The sequence below is a fragment of the Neophocaena asiaeorientalis genome, unplaced genomic scaffold (assembly GCF_003031525.2).
Source record: "Neophocaena asiaeorientalis asiaeorientalis breed wild unplaced genomic scaffold, Neophocaena_asiaeorientalis_V1.1 scaffold432, whole genome shotgun sequence".
NCBI lineage: Eukaryota > Metazoa > Chordata > Mammalia > Artiodactyla > Phocoenidae > Neophocaena > Neophocaena asiaeorientalis.
This window is the reverse complement of record NW_020174549.1, coordinates 1,606,753-1,634,500: the sequence shown is the minus strand read 5'-3', so window position 1 is coordinate 1,634,500 and position 27,748 is coordinate 1,606,753. Positions and strand designations below refer to the sequence as shown.

At 40.4% G+C, this 27,748-nt stretch overlaps 1 protein-coding gene across 3 annotated transcripts in view; it reads right to left on the bottom strand.

Annotated features, from left to right (window-relative positions):
- LPAR1 (lysophosphatidic acid receptor 1) overlaps window positions 1-27,748 on the bottom strand; it is a 151,964-nt gene that overhangs the window by 30,872 nt on the left and 93,344 nt on the right. For all 3 annotated transcript variants that reach the window (XM_024757295.1, XM_024757294.1, XM_024757296.1), the window contains one exon: window positions 25,862-26,609. In XM_024757295.1, coding sequence (XP_024613063.1) covers window positions 25,862-26,609 — 748 coding nt within the window. The remainder of the gene's footprint in view (window positions 1-25,861; window positions 26,610-27,748) is intronic.

Below are 27,748 nucleotides of genomic sequence, written 5' to 3'. Positions count from 1 at the left end.
GAATTTGTCAATTTCTTCCAGGTTGTCCATTTTATTGGCATATAGTTGCTTGTAGTTATCTCTCATGGTCCTTTGTATTTCTGCAGTGTCAGTTGTTACTTCTCCTTATTCATTTCTAATTCTATTGATTTGAGCCTTCTTTTCTTGTTGAGTCTGGCTAATTGTTTATCAATTTTGTTTATCTTCTCAAAGAACCAGATTTTAGTTTTATTGATCTTTGCTACTGTTTCCTTCATTTCTTTTTCACTTATTTCTGATCTGATCTTTATGATTTCTTTCCTTCTGCTAACTTTGGGGGTTTTTTTGTTCTTCTTTCTCTAACTGCTTTAGGTGTAAGTTTAGGTTGTTTATTTGAGATGTTTCTTCTTGAGGTAGGATTGTACTGCTATAAACTTCCCTCTTAGAACTGCTTTTGCTGCATCCCATAGGTTTTGGGTCGTCATGTTTTCGTTGTCTTTTGTTTCTAGGTTTGTTTTTTTTAATGTATTTGTTGTGATGTCTTTGGCATTTGATATATGCTATAAAACATATAGAAATCTAAGAAATAATGTGATACCATCTGTGATATGCTTCAAAATTCTAGTGACAGTTTTATTTCTAATTTTTTGTTAAGTTTTTATTTATTCATGGACTGATTTCCCTTTGACCTTGCTAACTTCTTTAAAGCCTTGATTTGATTACCCTGACTGAATTATCTCTTTTCTAGCCTTAAGACTCTAAAACCAGAGTGAGCCCTAGCCACTGAAATAATAACTCCTTTACCTGGAATAAACGAATATTTTGCTCGAAATCCCAGTCCTTCAAGTTCTTCATCAGAACTGAACTTAATCCACATGAATCTCCCTGTTGATCTAATTCATGGAGGGCTTTTCACACCACAGTAACGATCTACAAGTGGAGACAAACCAAACGGCCCATCTGGAACTTCCAAGTGATCAGACCAACATTCAAATGATGGTTCTATATAATAATGTTCATCAAACGTCAACTCTACTCTTTGACATGGAGCAGCTTCCAAAATGTAGATACATTCCTTGTTTGGTGGATATGAGTCAGGATAATTTGGTGAAGCAAAATGACCTCCATTGCTGGTTCGAACCCAAATGCCACACTGGGTTGCAGGAATGTGCTTGATTCCAATATTTTGTCCATCTTGGGTCTTCTGGGCCACAGCAATCCCTTCCACTACAAGTACTGTTATTAACAACACTTTGAGGACCGAGCAGAGCTGCTCCAGGGCCATGTTCCCAAGCTGCCTGGCGCTGCACGAGGGGCCAAGGTGGCAACGAACAGGCGGTGGTGGCGGAAGTGCGGCGCTCATGGCTCAGCGCAGCGGCAGCCCCGCTGTGTCCCCATCGCCCGCCACCAGGTTGCTGCCCGTGGGGTAGGACTCAGGTCCTGCAGCCCGCCATGCCCGAGCCTCCTGGTGGGCTCTTGTGCTGGCCCAGCCCACCGATGGGCACTGCCTCCTGCTCCGCAGCACTCCGCTCCATGGACCGCCTAGCTGTCGGGGAGCGCAGACGTAGGGGACCGGACCTGCGAGGGCTGGTCCGCCTGCGGCCGTGGCCCAAGACCCACTGATATCTGAATGAGATCCTTGCTGGGTAATCTTGGTTGTAGGTTTTTCTGTTTCACCGCTTGAAGTATGTCCTGCCACTCCTTTCTGGCTTACAGAGTTTCTGCTGAAAGGTCAGCTGCTAACCTTATGGGGATTCCCTTGTATGTTATTTGTTGCTTTTCCCTTGCTGCTTTTAATATTTTTTCTTTGTATTTAACTTTTGATAGTTTAATTAATATGTGTCTTGGCGTTGTTTCTCCTTGGATTTTTCCTGTATGGGACTCTCTGTGTTTCCTAGACTTGATTATTTCCTTTCCCATATTAGGGAAATTTTCAACTATAATCTCTTCAAATATTTTCTCAGTTCCTTTCTTTTTCTCTTATTCTTCTGGGACCCCTATAATTCAAATATTGGTGCATTTAATGTTGTCCCAGAGGTCTCTAAGACTGTCCTCAATTCTTTTCATTCTTTTTTCTTTATTCTGCTCTGCGGTGGTCATTTCCACTATTTTACCTTCTTGGTCACTTATCCATCCTTCTGCCTCAGTTATTCTGCTATTGATTCCTTCTAGAGAATTTTTAATTTCATTTGTTATGTTGTTCATCATTGCTTGTTTGCTCTTTAGTTCTTCTAGGTCCTTGTTAAACGTTTCTTGTATTTTCTCCATTCTATTTCCAAGATTTTGGATCTTGAATTCTTTTTCAGGTAGACTGCCTATTTCCTCTTCATTTGTTTGGTCTGGTGAGTTTTTAACTTGCTCCTTCATCTGCTGTGTATTTCTCTGTCTTCTCATTTTGCTTAACTTACTGTGTTTGGGGTCTCCTTTTTGCAGGCTGCAGGTTTGTAGTTACTGCTGTTTTTGGTGTCTGCCCCCAGTGGCTACGTTTGGTTCAGTGGGTTGTGTAGGCTTCCTGGTGCAGGGGACTCATGACTGTGTTCTGGTGAATGAGGCTGGATCTTGTCTTTCTGGTAGGCAGGACCACGTCCGGTGGTGTGTTTTGGGGTATCTGTGAACTTATTATGATTTTAGGTAGCCTCTCTGCTAATGGGTGGGGTTGTGTTCCTGTCTTGCTAGTTGCTTGGCATAGGGTGTCCGGCACTGTAGCTTGCTGGTCACTATGTGGAGCTGGGTCTTAGTGTTGAGATGGAGATCTCTGGGAGAGCTTTCACCGTTTGATATTACATGGAGCCGGGAGGTCTCTGGTGGACCAATGTCCTAAACTTGGCTCTCCCACCTCAGAGGCACAGACCTCACACCCGGACCGAACACCAAGACCCTGTCAGCTACACGTCTCAGAAGAAATGGGAGAAAAAAGAAAGAAAGAAAAAAAAGAAAATAAAGTTATTAAAATAAAAAAATTATTAAAAATAAAAAAAAATTTAAGTAATACAAATAAAGAAAAACAAAAAACGGACAGACAGAACCCTAGGACAAATGGTAAAAGCAAAGCTATACAGAGAAAAATCAAACAAACAAGCATACACATACACACTCACAAAAAGAGAAGAAGGAAAAACATATATATATCTTTTGGGAAGTCTGAGGTCTTCTGCCAGCATTCAGTAGGTGTTCTGTAGGAGTTGTTCCACATGTAGATGTATTTCTGATGTACTTGTGGGGAGGAAGGTGATCGCCGCGTCTTACTTCTCTGCCATCTTGAAGGTCTCCAGGACATCATTATTATCATGAAGCAATCCTTCACTTGGCCCTGGTTCTCTTCCTCCTTTCCTTGCGACTGAGGTGGTACAGTCTTCTAAAGAGGCAGGTGTCTCCTTAAGCCCCTCAGGTTTTCTTCAGAGAATGTTAATTACTGCCCCTGACCTCCTGCCCCCCCACCGAAAACACCGCACTGACTCCAAACATTTTATACTTAACTTGAAATGTTAAGATAACAGTGGTCCAGATATTATCAGGACATACCATCTGAAAAACAAAACCTTGAAAAAGGAAGTATAATATGCTTGGCAAACTGCATAATTCATTCTTCTGAATAAGGTAAAATAAAGATTCTTAAAGGCTGTTGAGAGAAAATATAGCAAAATTCCGAGCAGTGGGCATATTCATTTTTAATGCTATAACAACTTTATAGCTAGAAGATTACCAACAGCATCTTTTCAAAACATAACCCAAGGTATGGAAAATGAAATTTTAAAATTTTCTTAAACTTCTGAGGTGCAGGACAATAAGATTTTAAAAGTCTAAGAAATACTCTAATGAACCTCACCCTAGATTGAATCAGCCAATATATTAGAAAGTCAAGCTGCACAGAAATGTTTTCACTGAACTGCACTCTGGCAGCAGAACCCCTGCCTTCGTGAAGGAATATTATAAAAAATGGCCCTATGATGTGTGGTACTACTGCACGTGCTGACCATGGTTAGCTGTCCAGTACCTCACGCCGTAACCGATGTGTCCATCACAGACGAAGACCCGTAACAGAAATGTCTCTTTGGGCTCAGTATTCAAAAGTGCTGTTTCTCCTGATACCTTATGGCCACGAACTCATGAACTGTGTTTATATCTGCCTTAACTGCTAGAAAGTATATCTTTACATGACACTTTCTTACACTTATTTTTCCCTTCCCCTCCTTTCTCTTGCTTATTTTAAACTTTGTCTTCTGAACTGTATGCATCTTTTTAAGCTGTCTTAAATCCTTTTTTTTATACAAGGTTAAGTATAAACAAACATAGGCAGATACCCTGCACACGTCTGTAAGACTGTTTATGTCATACTGCTATTTGGACATAACAATTACCCAACATGAATGGAATCAGCATGTCTCCTATAAACCAAAGAGGAGAAAATACATTTTCACTTCTATTTTCACAGTGAGGTCCAGTCTAAGGTCTGTCACAGGCCATTCAGCAGACACTCAGATGACAACTGACCCCAACAGAGTTGCTGGCTTATCTGCAGGGTCACAATTACATCCTGATTTTGTGTTTCTGAGCCACTGTGCTCGGGAAGTAAGTGGTCAGGGATATAAGACTTCTGCTATCCTTGAGGTGAGTGGACAAAGGGAATTGTCAGGTTGGAGATGTGACATCTGAAAAACAAACAGTGGACGGAGGAAGTGCAAGTGAAGGGATGGGGCAAGAGACAGGAGAATCAGGAAAGAGTAATGTCTCAGCAGCCAACAGAAGAGAAAAATTCAAGAAGGTAGTGTCCAATGATACATTCTTTAAGGAAGGACAAATATTTATGAAGCAAATATTTTTTAATGTACACTTAAATATATAATATTCCATCCTTTAGTCTTCCATCGAATAACATTAATTCCTTTTAAAATGGTGCTTTTCAAAAGCCAATTTTTCTTCCAACTGTGCTCATATTAAAACACATGGCACATCTATGGTGGGCGCACTCTACACAACCCCCCCGAGTCACAGCCTTGTACAGTCCCCTCGCCTCATGTGTGGGAAGAACCTGTAACTTGCTCCTAAGAAACAGAATATGGCAAAGGTTATGCATCATTCCCTTAGATGGTTTGGTTACATGGCAAAGGTGAAAGGATTTTGTATATGTAATTAAACTGACTTTAAATGTATCAAAATGAAAATTACCCTGGGTCAGTTGGACCTAATCAAGTAAGCTCTTTTAAAAAGAAGTCAGACATTGGAAACTGTGAAGACTCTTTCTCTCTGTTGCTGACTTTTTTTTTTTTTCCAATTTATTATTCTTTTTATTGAAATATAGTTGATTTACAATGCTGTGTTAGTTTCAGGTGTATAGCAAAGTGATTCAGTTTTATACACACACACACACACACACACACACACACACACATATTGTTTTTAAGATTCTTTTCCCTTATAGGTTATTACAAAATATTGAGTATGGCTCCCTGTGCTATACAGTAGGTCCTTGTTGGTTATTTACTTTGAAGAAGCAAGCTGCCATGATTCCACAGCCACAAGAAAATGAACTCCACCAACCACCTGAGAGAACTTGGAAGCAGATCCTTTCCTGGTGTGGCCTCCAGGTGAGGAGGCAGCCCAGTCAACACGCTGATTTCAGCCTGGTGAGACCCTCAGCAGAGAACCCACTATGGTGCGCTTGGAATTCTGACCTACAGAACCTGTGTGATAGCAAGTAGATGTTTTTTTACCACCAAGCGTGTGATCTGTTATGCAGCACAGAAAGCTAATACAACATCTAAAGAAAGTCAATTTGCATGAGAATTGCCTTAAAATACTCACAGAAAAAAATGGAATGGAAGTTTCAGACTCTATTTGTGAGCTTCTAGGTATCTATCATTTATATATATATATATATATATTTTTTGGTAGCCTTAATGTTTATTTTTTAAACCTCTTTTTGAGGTACAACTGACTCTTAACTGCTCACATCCTACTTAGCCAAGCTCTCCCACATTAAATGTTCCAGATACTTAAAGCTTCTGCCACCACGTCCACGACGCTTGGCTGGAGGACCACCGCACTGTATCACTGTAGGGGTTCAGTGTTTGCCTGCCCAAAAAAACTCGCCTCCAGTAGGCCAGGAAATGTTTAGCTTGCTAGCCTGTGACTTTCACAATTTTCCAGTAAAAGCCAAGAGAGAACCGAGCTACGTCTTTCCATTGTTACAGTGACTCAGCACTCGAGAGTCAACGCCTTCTGCCTCGAGCTACAAGACCACTGGCTCTCCCCTCAGCTTCTATTTGGGCATGAAAACTACATTAACTATGGGACCAGCAAACTCCCTACAGACCTGAAAGGAAAGCCGAGGTTTCACTTCCATTTTTACACTGAGATGAAAACACAGTCTAAGGCCAGGCTATTCAGCTGAGACTCGGTTCCATAATCGCATGTTCTCTCTGCTGTGTGCAAAATTACACACTGATGATGTATTTCCATGCCTCTGTGCCCAGAAAGTGGTCAGGCAGCAATGGCTCTAGCATGGGTGAAAGGGTTAGGCATGTGAACATTTGGAAAAAAGGAGAATGGGGGAAGGGAAAGTTTGTCTCTTTCTGAAGCACTCTTCTGTCAATTGGAAACTGAACTTAAAAATGCTTGTATTATATTTTTTGATAGATGAATACAATGTTTTGACATGCAGTTCGATAAGGCCACACGGCATTTTCTCTCTTGGCATTATTTCTAATGAAGCATTGGCAATATTTTTTTCAAACTGCTGTGGTCCTTCTACACTAAATTAAAACTACTGTAACACGTAAATGTACTAGACACAGCAGAAACAGCACATTTTCATTGCTTAGAAAAATCGAAGAGAATAACAATCATCTTTTTCTTTCCTTTCCTTCCTTCCTTCCTCTCTCGTTTTTAACGTTTTAAATATTAAAGGAAGCAACAAAGTAAGGAGGAGTGGCACTGAAATTGCAAATCTGGAGTGAGGGTGTGGCTTTCATCAAATGTTGAATTATCTTGAGCAATTCACAAAATCTCTTGAGCCTCAGTTTTATCATCTCTAAAATGAGCAAAATGTCATGTGCGTAAAGTATATACCTATTATGTCATGAAAATCTTGAGATTACGTGTCTATTAAGAATACTTTTGGACTTCCCTGGTGGCGCAGTGGTTAAGAATCCACCTGCCAATGCAGCAGACACAGGTTCGAGCCCTGGTCTGGGAAGATCCCACATGCCGCGGAGCAACTAAGCCCGTGCACCACAACTACTGAGCCTGTGCGCCTAGAGCCCGCGAGCCACAACTACTGAGCCTGCGTGCCATGACTACTGAAGCCTGTGCACCTAGAGCCCGTGCTCCGCAACAAGAGAAGCCACCGCGATAAGAAGCCCACGCACCACAACGAAGAGTAGCCCCCACCTCGCCGCAACTAGAGAAAGCCCGCACACAGCAACGAAGATCCAACACGGCCAAAAATAAATAAATTTATAAATTTATTTTTTAAAACAAGAATACTTTAATTATATAAATCAAATGTTATGAGTGTAAGGTGTTTTTTCATTTTAATATTGATGTTCTCTCTCATAAACTGGTAAAAAGACAGATACTAAATTTTTTAAATGAGTGCTATTGTTACTTTATTCCTAACAAAAATCAACATAATTGAAAATAAATTTCATGAGTGCTTTCAGAAAAATAAAATTAGTAACGGTTAACATTTAGGCACCAGATTTTATTTTATTTCGTTTTATTTTCTCATTTTTCATACAAAGTCAGTCCTATTATTAATCTCCATTTTACAGATGAGGAATCTGAAGTTTCAGGAAATTAAGCAGTAAGTGGTAACCTAGGATACAAAAGCAAGCAGTCTAATCCAGAGCCCACAATTAACCACTCGACTACTTCAAATACATTTTCTGGATTGACATGCCAAGAACAGGGAAGTGAAATGTGTCCTGGGCAGGCCTCTGTTGCCATAAGGCTACGAGCGGCCCTGGTGGATTGGGACATCTGGTGTGGAGCACGTGCCCGTCCACACCACAGGGAGATGGCCACCAACCGATACCTAAAGATACTGCACATCACTGGCAGACCTCCTGGGCAGCCTGCAGAGGAAATGAAGCTCCCTAGAGTTGTGAACTGACGGAGTCCTGTAAGATTTCGTGCCCAGTGATTGGTCCACAGCCAACTACCAAACCATACGAGTCCCTCCGGGGCTGCCTCTAGGTCTGCAAAAGTCAAGGAGTAGCTCCAGAGACGGCTGCTGCTTGATGCGGAAGAAGCGGAGCCAGGCTCGGGGCAAAGGGGAAGGAAACTGGACAGCTAGAACTAAGAGCTAAGTAGAAACAGGAACCAGAGAACAAGAGAAGTCGAGTAACCGGAAGAAAACAAAACTGAAGTAAATCCAGAAAGCAGGAATACAGCAGGGCTCTGGTTCCCAAACTGTGCCCCGAGGCACCTTAGAGTTCCAGTTGATTTAAAAGAACACAGCCAGATAAACAGATAGATAAATAAATATAGATATAGATTAGATACAGACATAGATATACGTGGAATGTCACTGTTTCCCTCCCCTTTATGTGTGTGTGTGTGTGTATATATATATGTTCAGAAACCATGTGAACTGCTAGCTTGAAGTAGTTCACAGTTTCAACATTAGGTGGCATTACATTCCTTTCTGTGACATCATGTCACTGCAGTTTGTCTGCTATGAAAAAAAGCAAGTATTGCCTATAACTCAGTGTGGAACAGGAAATGAGGATGGTGGTGGCCCATCCAAGTCAGGTTTTGAGAAGCTGTGCAGTGCCAAACAAGGCACTCACATTCCTTAGTCACTGCTGCTAAGAATTAGTTAAAAATTATTTTCTTCCTTTCAGTGTATATGTTTTTGCTTTGTTTTATGAAATGGCTACTAATTAAGCAGGACCTATCTACTTATTAGGTTGATTTAACCGCTTAATAAGTGAAACTGTCAGGTACTTCTTCTGGCCTAAAAGCACTGTGAAAAAATTACTGAGACAATAAAGGGCACTGAGGGATGATGGGAACATCTGCATTAGGGATTCAAGTTGTCTAGGGAAGCCAGAAACATGGCAGATCTCAGAAGAAAGTTGTGTTATCTGTTTTCAGAGTCATTCAGGATCACCTGACATGGTGGCACCACCCAGTCCAAGTAAAACCTGTCCCACTGAATCCCAGAAGCACGATGGGTCCTAATCCTTCTGGACTGCCTCTTCTTCTCACAGCATAATGAAGATTTACAACAGTAAGGATTAATCCTGGGACTTTAGGTTTCAACACAGCTATATGATCATTCAATGAAAACACCACGTTTTGTATTTCGTAATAGTATCTACCAAGTCCTTACATGCCTGGTATCTTATATAATAATCTTACTTAATTTTTTGAGGTTTTACTGTTTCTGCCCTGCCTCTCATCGTACAGACAAGAAAATGGAAGCTTGGAGCCGTTGAATATGTTGCCCAAGTTGACTCTGCTGGTATGTAGGAGGGCCAGGATTAGAACTGAGGCAGTTGGCACTTGAGAGATAACACTGTTATCCCCTGTGCTATACTGTTCAGCTGTTAGGCCTTTAGTTTCTTAAGAAATAAATATACTTTAGACTTTTACACGGAACGAAGTACTTCAAAGTAGTACATACATTTAAATGGGGCTAAATGCATTTCTATTTTTGTTTAGTCTTAGCTTCTAAATCCCAGAAAAAGTTTCCATCTCTTTTCTAGTTTTGCTAATATCCATCCTCACAAATAGAAATAATGTTAACGGTTACAACATGACACCACTAAGAGAGAAAAAAGAGCCACCCAATATTGGCATGAATGTAACAAAATATTCTCATCCCCTTGTGGTAAGAGTGTAAATTGGTGCAGACTTTCTACAGAACATTAAACCATAGTTAATCAAGATTCACAAAGTCTCAGTGAAGAAAGCAGAGATTCATATTAGATAATATTTATCTCAATATTATTTATAAGAGTAAAAAAAGAGAATAAGAGATAAAACCTAAATACCCAGTGATTATATAATATTCCATCATTTGGATGTACTGAACTTTGTGTAGAAAACTCATGCTTTCAAACATTACTTAATGGCATGGTAACATGCACAGGATACTTTTAAAAATCATACAACAAAATTGTATGTACCATATGATTTCAGTTGTAAAGTATTAATCAGAACAAAGGATTGGAAAGAAACATTATATTCATTTTAATATTTTGGTTCTTCTCTGAATGGTTTCAGAATTCTAAATTTTCTTAATTTTTACTTCTTAATTTTTAAGTTCTTAATTTTGCCTTTCCCCCTCAATAAATATGTGTTACTTTGGCAATCAAGATTATTATTAAAATAGGATTCAGTCCTTAAGGGGGTAAATGCAGTCTAACAGATTACCTCATTCCTTGAACATCACCTATGATTCAATACTCAACTCAAAAAACTCATTTACATAAAGTTTTCCTGATTATACTATTGATGGGATTCCCTCTCTCTTCTAAATTCCCATACAGCTTTATCCAGACTTCTTTTCTGTTTTATAATAATCATCTATGTACATGTGGCATCTTTCCTACCAGACTGCAGGTTTTAGGATGGCAGGGCCATATTTGCTTTGTAACTGTATCTGCCTTAGGCCTTACTCCCATTCTGCCTTGTAATTTAGTCATATCTGTAAATGAGTAGGGATTACACATTTTGGTATTTGTTATCCCAACACACAAGAGGCAATAGATGTCACTTGAATTGAATTGGTTTGTAAATAGTTGCAGCGTTCTTTATGGCACCAAAGGGAAAAGAACTAGATCTAGTGGGTGGTACCCTAAAATATAGCTTTTTACCAGATTTTGGCTCAATATATATAATAGTCCTAGCTATATGAAGTCAGTCTGGCCTCTAGGGAGATGAGAATGTTTCCTGCATCCAAGATGTTTGAGGAAAGGCTGAGAGACAACGTATTACTACTGTACAGACAAGCCAAGCCTGGCTTTGAAAGACGCTGTGAATGCCATAATCCTTGCAGTCTCAATTCCACACCAGGATTCTACATTCATTGGTTAAATGAGTAATTAAGAGATGAATGCATAGATGAATAAACAAACCACAGTAATGGGTTGAGTTCCCTTATAGGACACTCAATTCCATTTCTATGGGCAGACAGTGGGGAAATGCCGCTAGTGATTATATAGGTCTATAAAAGAGGGTAAATGGCTCCAAGGAATGACCATCCTAGGAAAACAGTTCTAAAGACTAATTGCTACTGGCCAAAGGTAGCACTTTTATGAATGCAGAACAACAGGTAAGGCATGAAAACTTCATGTTCACTGTAACATGTGCCAGATAGCATTCTAAGTACTTTAACATCTATTTAATTCCCACCACCTCCCCATTTGGGGGGACAGTGATAAGTAATGCTGTCCCCAATAGGAAACAGAGCTCAGAAAGGTCAAATATACTGTCCAAGGTCATAAAGTCTGCACGTCAGCTGACTTGGGGTTTTTAATCCATGTACATGTAATGTAAGTCTTAATTCCATGCCCTTTAGATTACCCCGTGCTACCTCTGGAAGAAAAGGAAAGGGGAGACAGGATATCCTTTATGTAGCCTATGAACTAAATGATTGATTTATCCTATTCTGTGAAGGTCTCCATGTAGACAAATACAACTAACTGTATTAGGTTAATGCAAAAACAAACACTGTTGCTTTATCTCCTCTCTTGTGGGAGAGAAAAGGTTCCTCCTTAGAATAATATAAAATCACATGCCTACCTGAAAAAATCTTGGATTCTACGCCATGATTTCTCAAGGTATCTTAATGATAGGTCAGTCACATTTTTGGTCACTAAATTTAAAGGTGACATTTTTCTTGGATGATAATAAGAATCAGTGTGGCTACTTCAAATACTTTGAGGAAAGTCTATTAAGTGTAAAAGGATCAATTTTCTTTAATAGTAAGCTCTTCAGGAGCCAAGAAGTTCATCTTAGTAGTTCTGTGTTTTCTCCTCCCTCCACCTTCCTTTACCTTTTCTCCTCATCCTCTTGTAAAGCAGGTGTACAAACACACGTGTGTAGGGGTGACCACAGGTCCTCACTCACTGTTTAAATGATACCAATACATTTTGGCAGGAAAGGTGAAAAACAGACTTTAGAAATGAGCAAGGGCAGATTTAATGCCAGGTTTGTGTGACTGAACTATGGATGCCTGGAAACCAACACAAAGATTCTGCTTCAGTAGGTGTGGGCTGGGGCCCAGGAATCAGCTTATTAAACAAGCATCCCAGGTGATTCAGATGCAGGTGGTCCTTGGACCACACCTGGAGGAACACTGATGTAGCTGAGCCCTTCATGACAGATGAAGAAATTGCCATAAAGGTTATTTAATACGATTGCCCAAAGTCACACCAACCAGTAAGTAGCAAATCTGGAGTCAGAACGTAGTCAATGCCTCTGCAACCACACTACATCACATTTCATGCTTAGCATTCCAACCTTTTTTTTTTGTCACTGCTCTATAAGCAGCAGCTGTGAAAACATTCATAGCTTACATTTATGTGACACTTCCTATAAAAAGAGCTTTCACAATCACTATCACATATGATCGTCACAAAAATATATTATCTATATCTGACTTATGAGAGAACTGAAATTCAGAGAGTTTAAGGTTCTTGCTTAAATTTTTAAATAATATATATTTGAGGCAAAGTAGTGAATTTAATGAGTCTTGATGACTACTAAGCACTCAAATGTTAACCATTATTATTATCCTCATTTTTTTTTTTTAGAAACTCTCAAAACTATAAATATTGACCTAGGTAACGTTAAAATTGGTATAAAAATTAATTAAAAATAAAATTAACGTCCAAACTACACAAAATCTATTACATATTAAAACCTTAAAAAATCAAATATCTGGGCTTCCCTGGTGGCGCAGTGGTTGAGAGTCCGCCTGCCGATGCAGGGGACACGGGTTCGTGCCCCGGTCCGGGAAGATCCCACATGCCGTCGGGCGGCTGGGCCCGTGAGCCATGGCCGCTGAGCCTGCGCGTCCGGAGCCTGTGCTCCGCAACGGGAGAGGCCACAACAGTGAGAGGCCCACGTACCACAAAAAAAAAAAAAAAAAAAAAAAAAAAATCAAATATCTTTGATAAAACTTAGCTGTAAAATAAAGCCAAAGGAAAGTAAATGTGAGCGGAAGAATGAAAACTCACAATGGTAGACACTTTAATTGTTATAATCTGGTTTGTTCCCAACAAACTAATGGATAAATTAAGTTTTCATTTTACAATCTATACAAAAATACTTGATGTTCATGAAAATTTCAGTTAAACTAAATCTGGAAAAGTATAGCGAATTCGAAATGTTTTAAGTATATTAAATTGTTGAAGGGATTAAAGTAGACTAATATACGCTCTAGAAAATATCTTCTCAACCAAAATTGAATGTTACTGTAATTTTGATTTAAATATCTATATTCACAAAGATAGTACAAAAATGTCCTTGAAGTCGAATTAAAACAATGGGTCAAAATATTCCATCACTTCTATAGGCTACCTAGTGATAAAGCTACATACAACATTATTAATGTTATAATTCAATAGTTGCGAAGGGACAACACATTGAACATACAATGTATTATAGTGTAACAGCAGCAAATCATTTACTATTTGATATATTATAGACAAATCAATGTATATAAATGAATGTATTTTCTAATTCTGTTTCAAATTCTTTCGGTTCCTGATTCTCATGTCTTTTGAATGTATGCATGCTTTAGTGACAGATTTCTAGCCTTAAAAGTGGTAGAACCAACTCAGATTGAACTAAAATATTAAGAAATTCCGTTATGGAATTTAGCATAGCAATGTAATCATCTATACTACAGTTAGACTTACTATTCCAATTTGATTTCTACAGTATTCTCTTCTATTTTAAATAAGCTGATCTTATGTATTAGTACTTGTAGATATGCTAGAGTACATGCATGGTGCCTTAGAAACAGTGTTTTTTAATGAAAACGTCTTCATTTTCCCCAAGACATAAGAATTTGCCTAATTAAATAAAGCTAGTGCTCTAATCTCTACGACTTTTGTTTATTTGATCATTACACATGGACTTTGCAGGATGTCCAAATATAGGCTTCCCCTGTTTCGTTCAGAAACTCAGATTCCAGAGCCTTGATTTATAGCTGGGCTTCTCCTCTGGGGCTGGGGCAATATACAAAGGAGCATTCCCGGGCATCATGTGCTTAGCAAGGTTAGCAAAGTAAATCCCTCCAGAATAACGTGGTGAATCACTTGTTGGCCACAGCAAACGCTTGTCAGCTTTTCACCTCATCAGTTTCCTGTGCAGGTCCTGTAAGGCTGGGCTCCTGAGTGGCTATCTTCCCTCTCCCCCCAAGAAAGGAAAATAACTCGAGCAAATGAATTCCTGCCTGCCACATGAAGAGAAGCTTTCTGAAGTGTAGAAATACCCATTTAGAATGAACTCATGGAAAACCCTACTTAAAGTGCAGTGTTCTTTGTGTCAACAAAAGTCTACTTGGGCAGGATAAACAGGTGAAGCCATGAATTTCCAGTCTCCCGATGCCAGACTAAATCCCACTTCTTCAAAAAGACCCTGTTATTGCTGTGTAACCCTATTAGAACTTCATATTTGCTTTGGATCATTATAATAACTCCTCTATTGGTGGAGGAGACCAGCCAGGGTTTAAGTAAAGCCATGACCACACTCAGTCTAGACAGTATCATCTTCACTGAAATACATGAATAAAAAGTAGCTTCTCAGAGTATAAGGCTCTAGTTTAGACCTCAAAGAAAAAAACAGCAAAGGTACAAACACAGGAAAAAAGATGATTTCTATGGAAAAACAAATTGTTAAGATACTTTTTTTCAAAGGGCATGACAAAGTATATGTAAAAGGAGAGAAAAATTCAGTTTTGAATTGAAGGTATACATTACCTGTTTGTAAACATATATAATTGCTGATAAATAAATATAAGATTCTATAAAGCAGATATGTCCCTTTATTTCTAGACAACCCAAAATAAAAATCAGAAATATTAAATAAGTGAAACCCCTTTGTACTTAAATTGATCTCCAGGATAATACAGAAACCTGCAATACATAGAAAAAAAAAATCTATGTATAGAGAGTTGATTGCCATCTAAAATGCTTTATTTGCCATCCAATGCTGTGTGTGTTGGAGTTGCCTCATAAAATACATAGAGCCAGTTAAATCTGAATTTCAGATAAACAATGAATACTTTTGTTAGTATGAGTATGTCCCATGCAATTACTTATATTTGCTAAATATGGCAATTTGCATGCCTGTATGTGTGTTCATCAGAAGTGTGTGTCCACAGCTCCAGGCAATGATCTTTCAAGTCCTGAAAACATACATGTCACTTCAGAGCACTTCTTACTTGCTACAAGATGTTAATTTGCACACGCAGAAAAATCATCCCTTTCCTTATAGGTCAGTAACCATGCAAACTCATTTACTTCGTAACCAATTTAATGTGAATCTGATTAACTACAGTCGATTCAAAAAATGAATTATACAGTGCAAAATACAGGCAAAAACTTAATTAAGCACAATGCTGTCTTAAAATCATGCAAGCTTCCCCTCCCACCCCCCAAAAAATGCCAAATGGGTTATTTCCATATCTAAGTAACGTATTAATTGCAATATAAGGAAGTAACTGAATACTTAATTCAGAGTGCAAACAATAGCTAATAGTAGTAATTTCTTTGCCTGGGTTCACATGGCAAACTCCTATACATCATCTAAGATGTTATTCCTAAATCTCCTTCATCATGAAATATCCTGACATTGCCCAATCAGAAGACAGCACTTCCATAGCACCTTCCATATTTTATTTACCAAATTACATTGTTTTTATTTATTTAAGTTATCCATTATGATCTCCTAAAATAAGAGCCGCTTGAGAACAGGGTCCATATTATCACTGATCTCCGCTTCCCTACTCCTTAACAGAGGGCCTAGTACACATTCAATACATATTTGTTAACAAAACAAACTATTATTAACAAGCTCACAGTGGAACTTAACCTAAAGAAATGCCCTTGACAGGCAGGATGCGGAACTGCCTTATTACAACTACCTTTAAACAAATATTCCTTTGAATGAGACTCATTATTAAATCCCATTGAATTTCAAGCTACACAGGTATATTTCTACTGTTACTAGGGAACCTGTGAAACTCCATCCAGAATAAAAGGTGTAGCTCATTTATTCATTCAAAAAATATCTAGAGGGCTTCCCTGGTGGCGCAGTGGTTGAGAGTCCGCCTGCCGATGCAGGGGACACGGGTTCGTGCCCCGGTCCGGGAAGATCCCACATGCCGCGGAGCAGCTGGGCCCGTGAGCCATGGCCGCTGAGCCTCGGCGTCCAGAGCCTGTGCTCCGCAACGAGAGAGGCCACAGCAGTGAGAGGCCTGAGTACCGCAAAAAAAACAAAAAACAAAACAAAACAAAAAACCAGAGTTTTCCAAGTGCTAGGCCCTGTTCTAGGGGCTGGGAAATAAGATAAAACCTTGCCATCACTGAACTCCCAAAACAATACTCCAAAGAGGTACGTAAAGTAGCAGTGAGAGATTAGAAGGGGGGTGAAATATCCTTTCCTTTCTAGGTGGATAGTGATGGGACTCAGACTAAAGGAATCGCAAGTGGTCTCACAATAAAGCTGGGACTGACTAGGGAACAGCAATAAGGTCTCATGACCCTATCCATTTGCCGTTTCTTTCATTTATGCCAGACACAGTCTTTCACTTCAGATCAAAAGGAAACAGAATGGTGCCCTGAATGATGGCTGGGTTGCCAGCTGTGCCCTAAGCATGGCAGGTCCACCAAAAGGAGCTAATGACCCTTTCTAACAGATATTGACAAAGTGGACTGTTCCATTTCAAAACTCATTTTAATGGCCAACACTATTTAACTGTTTAATCTGGAGACGTCCAGAGAGTTACCAGGTCAAAACTGTCATTTCTTATGGGGTAATAGGACTTTTCATACATACGGCTGAGGCTCAACAAATAAGACGCAGGCAACTCTGCAGTGCAGATGTATCTTTGGGAAAGCAAAGGCCACTCAGAATAAAATTTACAGCCTGTTTTGGAGCCAAGAGCTGCTAAACCACAACAGTACTTTAATACCATGTCATAGAAATGAAGCACCATCACAGCCACCAAACCCACTATTGTATGTATGCTGGTGTGTGGATGAGTGGAGGTATGTCAGAGAGAAGACAGAAAGGGCGGGCGGGGTGCAGGGGGAGAAAAGGCACATGCAGACAAGACCTCATGGTAATGACAATACTTGCTACCATTCAGTAAGTGTTTTACTTTAGCCAGATCCTGTGCTAAGTGTGCTTTACATGAATTACCTCGTCTAATGCTCGTGATCACTTGATTATAGGAAGGTCCTACTATCCCTATGCTATTAATCCTGAAACTGAGGCTCAGAGACCTTCAGTCATTTCCTCAAGGCTATGAAACTAGTAAGTGAGGGGTCAGGATTCCAATTCTAAACTCTGGCCTATTTTATTCCGAATCGAAGCTCTTAAGCCCTAAGCAACAGTGATTTCCAGTGGCTGCCACAATTCCTTCAGGAAACCTTTGCATCTTCTATGACCTTTAAGGATGAGGACAAATGACTGTGTGAGGTTCACTCTGGGACTGACAGGCATCTCAGCGAGACGAGGTCTGAATCACTCATCAGACCTGAAGTAAGAAAGAGCTTCATGTTCTGCCTGCTCTGTCCACACCTCAGAAGAAACCCTGTTAGGTTCATGTGGTATTTTTGTTTTCTGTTTCTGTTTGAAAGTTTCTTCTGAATAAAAATATTTGAATGGAGTTGGGCAACAAAAGGGTACAAAGAGCTGGTATTTGCAAGTTGTTTTCTCATTTGACCAGGCCCAGGATCTGGGGTCTGGGCAGCACTGTGGGGCTTCTGCAGGGAGTCTCTCCTGACCACACCCACAGTGCCAGCCAGCCCCGTGGCTCGTCCAACAACAGAGGCTCTCATGAATGGTCTCACAGGTCCTTCCTCAAAGAGGCCTTAACAGGGACACCGCAGGGACCTGAGGAGACTCGGGGTAGCTCTGGTTCCTCTTCAGAGAAACAGGATGTGCAGTTGGTCACCTGTGGCCAGGGAGTAAGAGACTCTTGTGTCTAGTCCCTTCCCTTAGCAACAAGACCAACTGGGAAACCCTCCCTTCTTACCACACAGCTCTCTACTGCAGAGTAATTTTTTTTTAAATCGTTTCTTTGAGACTGTCCTGTATCAATGTGCCGCTCCCTTTAATGGGGGAGAATACACCTAAACCTAGTTATTCAAAAGCTGATATGGAGAAAAATCATAGTCCCTTGCTTTTACTCCAATTCTGTTTCTACGTTTTCCACTAGAAAACTCTACGTGGCTGATCCACAGTAGTTATGTCCTTATCGTTTTATTTATAGAGTTATAAGTAGAACTCTAAATAACCTTGGAAATCAAATTGGCCAACTCCATCCTAGAGATGAAAGTACAGAGAAATTGCTGCACAGAGAAAGTAACTTGCCCAGAATCACCCAGACAGTTAATGACAAGAGTCAGGAGTAGATCCCAGAGGCATCCTGCCTCAATGAATGTAAGTGGGAAAACTACACATACACACACACACACACACACACACACACACACACACACACACGGTAAAATAGAAACAATAAAAAACCAAGATAAATAAGAAACTAACACAATGCTGTTATGAAGAAAGTAAATAGGATGATAAGAAGGTGTTGGGATTTCCCTGGTGGCGCAGTGGATAAGACTCCGCACTCCCAATGCAGGGGGCCTGGGTTCGATCCCTGTTCAGGGAACTAGATCCCACATGCATGCTGCAACTAAGGAGCTGGTGAGCTGCAACTATGGAGCCCGCCTGCCACAGCTAAGACCCGGCGCAACCAAATAAATAGTAAAAATTTTAAAAATAAAATTAAAAAAAATAAAGAGCATTAGTTTAAAAAAATGTGTAAAAACTACATAATGTGCCAGTAATTCAGCTTCCAATGACTTTTATCAAAGCTTCATTTCAGAGATCACCAGCTGTTTATAATAAGGCCAAATTCAAGGGAACCCTTTCTGTGGGTTCCGGGTACCTTTATAGCCACAATGTTTACACCTAAACCTGGGTAGCCACAGAAATACATGTTGATGTTCACAAGGAAGAAAATGATGGAAGGTGTGGATGGAAATGAACAAGCTGGAGGCCTAGGCAGTAGGAACAGCACCTTACTGGAAGTTAACAAACCTAGTTCTCGGTTTGAGCCACCAGCTAACTCAGACCTAAATTTCTCAATTAACTTGGGAGCTTCGGTCCCTTTATTTGTAGGATTAGGAAGTTGGATAGCGTGATTTTTAAAGGACCTTTCAGCTCTAAAATTCTATATCTGGACAGATCCTTGCTTTAAAAAAAAAAAACGAAGAAGAAGTTGTTTCTTTACTATGTTTACACAGTGGAACAAGTCCAGTGTTGAGCTCTACATTTACAAAGCCAAAAGAAAATGTAGAAAGAATATAAACAAACAGAAAGCAGAGCCTAGAAGGAGAATGACTGTACATCCTGGGTTGACCAGACTAGTCTTGGTTTAGGCCCGTTGTCCCACTGTCCCAGTTAGTGCCTGTTTTCACTACCAGAAGTGTCTCAGTTTGGATGATAAATTATATGGTTATCCCTATAAGGAACTGGTGTTCTTTATCTTAGGGAATCCTTTAGCATCTCTGATCACCTAAAGGCAGAAACTCAAACTCCTTAATACATTATAAAAGCTCTAAGCCAAAATTCTATCCAGCATACCCACCACATGGTAATCACACCTGACTACTTTCAGTTCCCCAAAGGTGAGCTGTTGCTTAGCTTCTCCTCTACCCCCACCCTACAGGAGGACAAGCTCCTCCACATGCATCAAGACCCAACTCAATATTTCCTCCTGTGTGAGGCCTCCCTTCCCTCCACTCTGCCCAGACATCAACTAGCACATGGACCCGACTGCTTTGCAACTCCTTCTCAGTCACCTCTAACACGCTGTAAGCTCAGCAAAGAATGACGTTTAAAAAGCAAAAATAAACAAATGGGACTACATCAAACGAAGAAGCTTCTGCACAGCAAAGGAAACCATCAACAAGACAAAAAGATAACCTACTAAATGGGAGAAGATACTTGCAAATGATATATCTGGTAAGGAGTGAATACCCAAAACATATAAAAAACTCACACAACTCAACAACAACAACAAAAATCTGATTAAAAAATGGGCAGAGGAGCTGAACATACATATTTTCCAAAGAAGACATACAGATAGCCAACAGGTACATGAAAAAATATTCAGATCACCAATTATTAGGAAATGCAAATCAAAACCAAAATGAGACATCACCTCACGCCTGTTAGAGGGACTGTTATCAAAAAGGCAAAAAATAGGGCTTCCTTGGTGGCGCAGTGGTTGAGAGTCCGCCTGCCGATGCAGGGGACACGGGTTCGTGCCCCGGTCCGGGAAGATCCCACATGCCGCGGAGCGGCTGGGCCCGTGAGCCATGGCCGCTGAGCCTGCGCGTCCGGAGCCTGTGCTCCGCAATGAGAGAGGCCACAACAGTGAGAGGCCCGCATACCGCCAAAAAAAAAAAGGCAAAAAGTAACAAGTGTTGGTGAGGATGTGGAGAAAAGGCAACCCTCCTACACTGTTGGTGGGAAATTGGTACAGTCACTATGAAAAACAGTATGGAGAGTCCTCAAACATTAAGAGTAGAACTACCATATGATCCAGCTATCCCACTCCTGGCTATTTATCCAAAGAATACGAAAACACTAATTTGAAAAGATATATGCATCCCACGTTCATCACGGCATTATTTACAATAGCCAAGAGATGGAAACAATCTAAGTGCCCATCAACAGATGAATGGATAAAGAAGATTGTAGTATATATGTGTGTACACACACACACACACACACACACACACAAAGGAATTCTACTCAGCCATAAAAAAGATGAAACCTTGTCATTTGCAACAACATGGATGGACCTTGAGGGTATTATGCTATGTGAAATAAGCCAGAGAAAGACAAATATATGATTTCTCTCACTGTGGAATTAAAAAAAAAGAATAAATCAAATAAAAACAAACATGTAGATACAGAGAACAGAGTAATGGTTACCAGAGGGGAGGGGGTGGGGAGGAGGGTGAAACAGATAAAGGAGATCAACAGTATGGTGATGGATGGAAACTATATTTTTGGTGATGAGGATGCTGTAGAAATATTATGTTGTACACTCGAAACTTATGTTATAAACCAATGTTGCCTCAATTTAAATAAATGGTATTTACCTTATTCATCTTTTTATCCTTTAGCACATAACTAGCACTCAACAATATGTTTGTTGAATTAAACAGAGAAGTACATAAAGATTTGCTTACAGGATATTGGCCAAATTATCCTTCATCAGAGTAATGAGAAAACAATGGGCTTAAACTCATCTGGCCCCAACTACTATTATTAATACCAGTAACAGTCTCTTATATGGCACGTGACCAGTGTCCTATGATAGAAGGTCATGGTCCACAACATTCTTACAGCTGGATTCCAGTTCTGCTACTTACAAAATAAGCACTCTTGAACAAGTTACTTACCCTATCTTCATTCAGTTCCCTCAGTATAAAATGGGAGAAACACAACTTTCCTTGGTGTAAGGTTATAAACAGTGCATGAAGAGTAATGCCAAGTATTGACCCTGGCACAGGGTACGTAGGTAAAAAGCAGTAATTTAGCTTCAGTGGTGATCATTTCCAGCCAGAACAGATCCAACTAGAAAAAGTGTCTCTCTCTTCTTCCCCAAAGACATAGGCTCCACCAGGATTTATTTTGCTTTATTTTCCTCACTCTCTCCCACAATTAAGATGCAAAAACCTCTACACCATAACCATTATTTTCTCTTTCCAAATCCTGGTTTCTCTCTTCTCTAATTATCCCCAACAGAAGGGTCATCAGAAGGAACAGAGCAAGAAAGGCAAGGACTTAACAACTCAAGATAGACTGTGGTCAAATAAGGAAGAACTTGACTACCACTCTGATTCAACCGTGGAACAGACTCAAAAGGAATTCTTGGTAAAATGTCAAGTGGGGAGAATTCAAGCCTGGGGAAGGATTACATGACTTCGCACTAGGACAATGAACCCTCAAGTTAACTACACCTTGAACTAAACACTCCTTCAATCAGAAGCAGTCAGTTACTGGTGCTCCAACACCGAACAGTGGAAAAGGGCCAATGAGATGAGAGTCATAACCATCATGATCAGAAGCAAAAGGAGGAAAGGAATGCTCCCTGAAAGCTTTCTTCTACCCAGGAAATGAAGCACAGGCAGCTAGGCAGTATCAAGAGAAACAAATGGGATCACAATGTTTCAATTTAATAGCACAGTGCTGTTCAAACTTTATAAAACAATCCAGCATGTGCTGGTAGCTGTCTGTATTATAGAGAGGCAGGATAGCATGGAGGTGAAAAACACATGGGCTCTGGAACCAGACTGCCTGAAACGTATCCCAGCTCCTGTACTTAACTAGCTGTGTGATCTTGGGAAAGTTACTTAACCTCTCTGTGCCTCAGTTTTCACCTCTGAAAAATGAAGGTCACAAACCTAGACTTCACAGGGATGCTCTTTACAAAAACTCATTTCTAAGGCAGAGTAGTGCTAGGCACATGATTAATGCTTATACGTGTTTCACAAATAAAACTATTAAGATCCAGGACTCACTCAGGAGCAGCTTATACACAATCTTGTGCTTCAAAACTGCTGCTGGTATTGCCATCATAAATCTCAAAGACCCCTTTATTTTATGTTGACTCCTAGAAATTCAACTTGTTGACTAACAAATCCTTTTATTGAAGGATAAATAACCAATAAACACTGGTTTATTGAACCGAATAGGTCTAAAACCCAGAGGTCATTTTGACATGGTGAAATGGAAACCGAAGGTTTGACACTTAATCAAACTGTAATCATCCCCAGAATAAATGAACAAAATACACATTATTTATTGAGCAGCCCTTGTGGTCACTTTCCAAGCTGTTGTATTTGACTGGAAGGCACAAAACTAATAGTGGTGCAGCTAGGTTTGGTTTCTGCCACACGACTGAACCAAGTGGCATCAACTTAGTGAATCCACTATGGCTTTCTCTGGTCCTCAGTTCTGAAGGCTCAGAAACCTGGTTTTGTCACCACATTCATTCACTCAACAGTTATTTTACAAGTACCTACTTTGTGCCACATCCCACAACAGGTAATGTGGAGAAACTGGACAACACATCATCACACTTCCTGCTCACTGCCGCAAAGCTGACAATCTGGCAGAGAAGACATATTAAAAAACCGAACGTGCATCACAAAAAAACCTGATGGTCAATAAACTTGTTCCTACAAGACCAACCCATCTTTCGCACGCAAGCACGACTACATAGAATTCAAGCAGGGGAGTACGTTCTACGAATGGTAACAGGAACCAACTTGACAAACCCCTGGCTGTTTAGGGTGGTGAATTACCTATTCCGAGCCCTGCCCATTCTCCCATTCTTGCTGCTTTTCTCTGCAAGGCTACAGTCCACTTATTTAATTTCTCCTTCCTATACTACAATCCCATACACATCTTGCTTCACCAAATTTCTTTGCCTATCACCCTGACTGGAGTTCTCCATGTTCTGAACTTCATCCATCACACATCTATAGAGATAATGCCATTTATTCCAGAGGCAGCTACATGTATTCAATCTTTGTGGAGCCCACTAGTTTAACCTCAGAAACCAGCGTTATATTCTGTTATTTTCAAGTCTGGGGTTGGTGTGGTAGGACAGAAGGGGCATTTAGGGCCAACGTGCACTGAAACTGTGGCCCCATAAACCCTCAAAATAATTCTCGGGCTTTCCTGGTGGCTCAGTGGTTGAGAGTCCGCCTGCCGATGCAGGGGACACGGGTTCGTGCCCCGGTCCGGGAGGATCCCACATGCCGCGGAGCGGCTGGGCCTGTGAGCCATGGCCGCTGAGCCTGTGCGTCCACAGCCTGTGCTCCGCAAGGGGAGAGGCCACAACAGTGAGAGGCCCGCGTACCGCACACACACACACACAATAATAATAACTCTCATTTAACCTGCAAAACCACCCAATGAGGCACAAAAGTTAATTTTATATGAATCGTTACGCATACTACACACCGGAAAATGCTAGTCATTGTACAAAGGTCAAAATTCAAACAAGAACTTAGCAGGTTCATAGTCCAAGTTCAGTAGTCATTTTCTACTGGTGGTTCTATGAACTACAAGCAGTACTTGAGATGATACTAGAAAAAGTGTACCCGTATGAAAAGTTTCAACCAACATTGAGATCAGCAGTAAACAAGCAAATACTTGAGTCAATACAGAAGTGAAATCTCTCATGTTATTTAATACAAAAAATAGCATCCACGGTAAACAAAGATGCGCTTCATCCCTATCATGGAGAATGTATACTTGTGGCACAGGTATGTTCAAGGCTTTTGTTGATAATTAAACATAGAGGGAAATCATTTTTATACTTCTACTGAACTTTGTTGGATGGAATAAGAAAATTTCACATCTGAGGTGGTGGGGGCCTCAGTGGGGATACCACCTACACGTGCCAGTTAGTTACAGACAGGGCTTTAGTTGTGTCAGCAATCCCAAGGCCTGGTCTTTATTCTTAGAGCCATAATTAGGGCTTTCTTTCCTGGGGCTAAAATTAAAGTAGCTCCCAGAGTTTCAGAGAAGCCACACCATCCCAGGTTCCATCCACTCAACCCTGCTTTACAAACTGGAACAAAGAGCATTAGAGGAACTTTCCACTGAATTTCAATGGAGAAAGATGAACTACTAAAGATTTCTTAAAAGATATTTTTTAAATGTGATCAGACATTAACCCAAATATAGCCCATGGAGAAAATGTAATTCAGTAGGGTAATTATTTAAAATTCTCACTGGTTGAACTTTAAAAATAGGCCCTCTAAGCTCCAAAAGAAATGTTCTGTGTATGCTGTCTTCATGGACACAGTTCCGGGAGTCAGCACAGGGCCTGGAACTTATGAGGTTCTCTTTAACTATTTTCTGAATACATAAATGAATAAATATACTCCTTGTGATCATTAATCATGAATTTTTCACCCAGGAAAAACAATAGTTATTTAAAGGCAAAAGTTATTCGAGTATACATTACATAAAAGAATAAAATCCTGCTTTTCACCTTGAAATATGAATTAACTTCCACCACTAAAAACCGAAAATTAATGGAAAAAAAGTAAGTTTTCGTAAAGGTGACTGTCAGAGATGGTATTAATTCCAACCCATTTTGCGCAATAAATCTATACAAAAACTTGATATACTTACCTACGTGTGTGCAGTAACAATGACAGAAAGTGAAAGACTCCTTATTTGGAAACAGACTCATAAAAATAGCTATGTGTGAAAGCATATTCATGGGACAGTAAAAACACTTTCTGAGAATCTGTAATAAAGAGACTATAGGCAAAAGTTCCACAATTTGGGCTGTAATAAAACCTTTCAAAAGCTGATATCTTTCAATACTTGATAACCAAACTCGTCAATGACATCTTCCACATCACCATGATTTATAACACATCACTGAGACATTATTTCCCTGAAACCAGTTCTGTAATTACAGAAAGACTGGGATGCTGACTTCATCATAAACATTTGCTATAAAGGTGCCTTGTCCCCTTGTAATTCCTGCATATATACCCACTGATGTTCACATTGTTGCTTACCACTATCATAAACTACCCTGGTTTGTATTAAGACATCGAGAATCTGTAAAGTAAGTTACAGTCAAGACACAACTCACCGAGCACGATGACCACAGTCTTCAGAAGACTCATCATGGTATCCCGATTGCGCCGCGGCCCAGAACTGTGCCGAGACATCCTCATAGTCCTCTGGCGAACGTAGCCAAAGATATGAGCATAGAGAACCACCATGACGACAAAGGTCACCAAGTTGAAAATGGCCCAGAAGACCAAGTAAGAGTCACTGTAGAGGGGTGCCATGTTGGAACAGTTTTCAATATCACAGATGCAGTTCCAGCCCACACTGGGTATGGCCCCCATAACAATGGCCATGGTCCAGATGACCACAATCACCACCACCACCCGCCGGTTGCTCATCCGCGTGTGGAGCTGCATGCGGAAAACCGTAATATGCCTCTCGATTGCAATGGCCAGTAAGTTGGCCACAGAGGCTGTCAGGCTGGTGTCAATGAGGCCCTGACGCAGGAGCCACGTGCTAACAGTCAGTCTCCGAGTATTGGGTCCTGTGTTGAACATTAGGTAGAAGTAGGCCAACCCAGCAAAGAAGTCCGCAGCAGCCAGATTCGCCATTAAGTAATAAATAGGAAAATGGAAGCGGCGGTTGACATAGATCGCCACCATGACCAGCAGGTTGGCCAACATGATGAAGATACAGACGGTGATTCCAAGTCCCATCACCAGCTTGCTAACTGTGTTCCATTCTGTGGCAAGGTACTTTCCACTCCGGTTATAAAAGAAGGCAATGGACTCATTGTAGAAGCACTGTGGTTCATTCATGGCTGTGAACTAAAAGAGAAAGGAAGAGAGGTTAAAAAAGAGAAAAACCATGGACCCAAATTTAAAGATGTGTAGATAACGCAAGTCTTCTACGGTAAATGTGGCCAAAAAAGAGCAAAAGCAAAGAATTTGAAAATCTGATCCTGTGTACTGTTCTATGATTATGTTGAAACCCCAAGGTTTCTTACTGTTTTACTGTTCTCGAGATTAAAGACAGTTGGAGTTAAATAAATGACACGGTCTGTTCTTGGTGGCTGCACATCATTGAAGTCTACTAGAAAAGCCACACGACCCAGAAATCATGCCTAAAATACATGAGACAGATGAGAAGTTTGCAGAGCGTTGCGACTGGAATATTTACCATAGTGAAATCTATTTTGGCCTGTTATTTAGGGAATCTGTAAATACAGACGGTTTATAGATAGGGTATTATTGCCCTATTATTCTGCATTTCTGTTCTCACATAGTGTGTGCAATCTGTGTCAGATATCTTGTAACGCGAGTCCCCACAAGGACCATCAGTCCCAACATTGCAAAGAGGTCACTATGCATCAAAGCTACTATGCCCAAAGCCAGCATCTGCTGTTCAACATTCCTGTGGTCAGCACTGTCTTCCCCCACAACTCCTTACCCCAGAAGACCATTCATCAAACAATCTATGACGTTTGAGAACGTTTTTCTTCTTGGAGGACGTAAAAAATATGTAACTAATGTAACCGTCAGAGAGCAGTTCATACTTTGAAACTGCTCTAAAAGTACACCTTCTAAAGTGTTGAGCGATAATGTTTCATTATGTGTTTTCTTATTTTTAACATCATCAATCAGAATATATTTGCTTATTAACTACTTATACTCTCACTTGAATTCAAAAGGATTGAGGAAGTTTCTAATAGAATGATATAGGTGTCAATAAAACTATTAAAACAAAATTAGAAAGGAAAAAGTAACACGGAGGGCTTCCCTGGCGGCGCAGTGGTTGAGAGTCCGCCTGCTGATGCAGGGGACGTGGGTTCGTGCCCCAGTCCGGGAAGATCCCACATGCCGCGGAGCGGCTGGGCCCGTGAGCCATGGCCGCTGAGCCTGCGCGTCCAGAGCCTGTGCTCCGCAAGGGGAGAGACCACACAGTGAGAGGCCCGCGTACCGCAAAA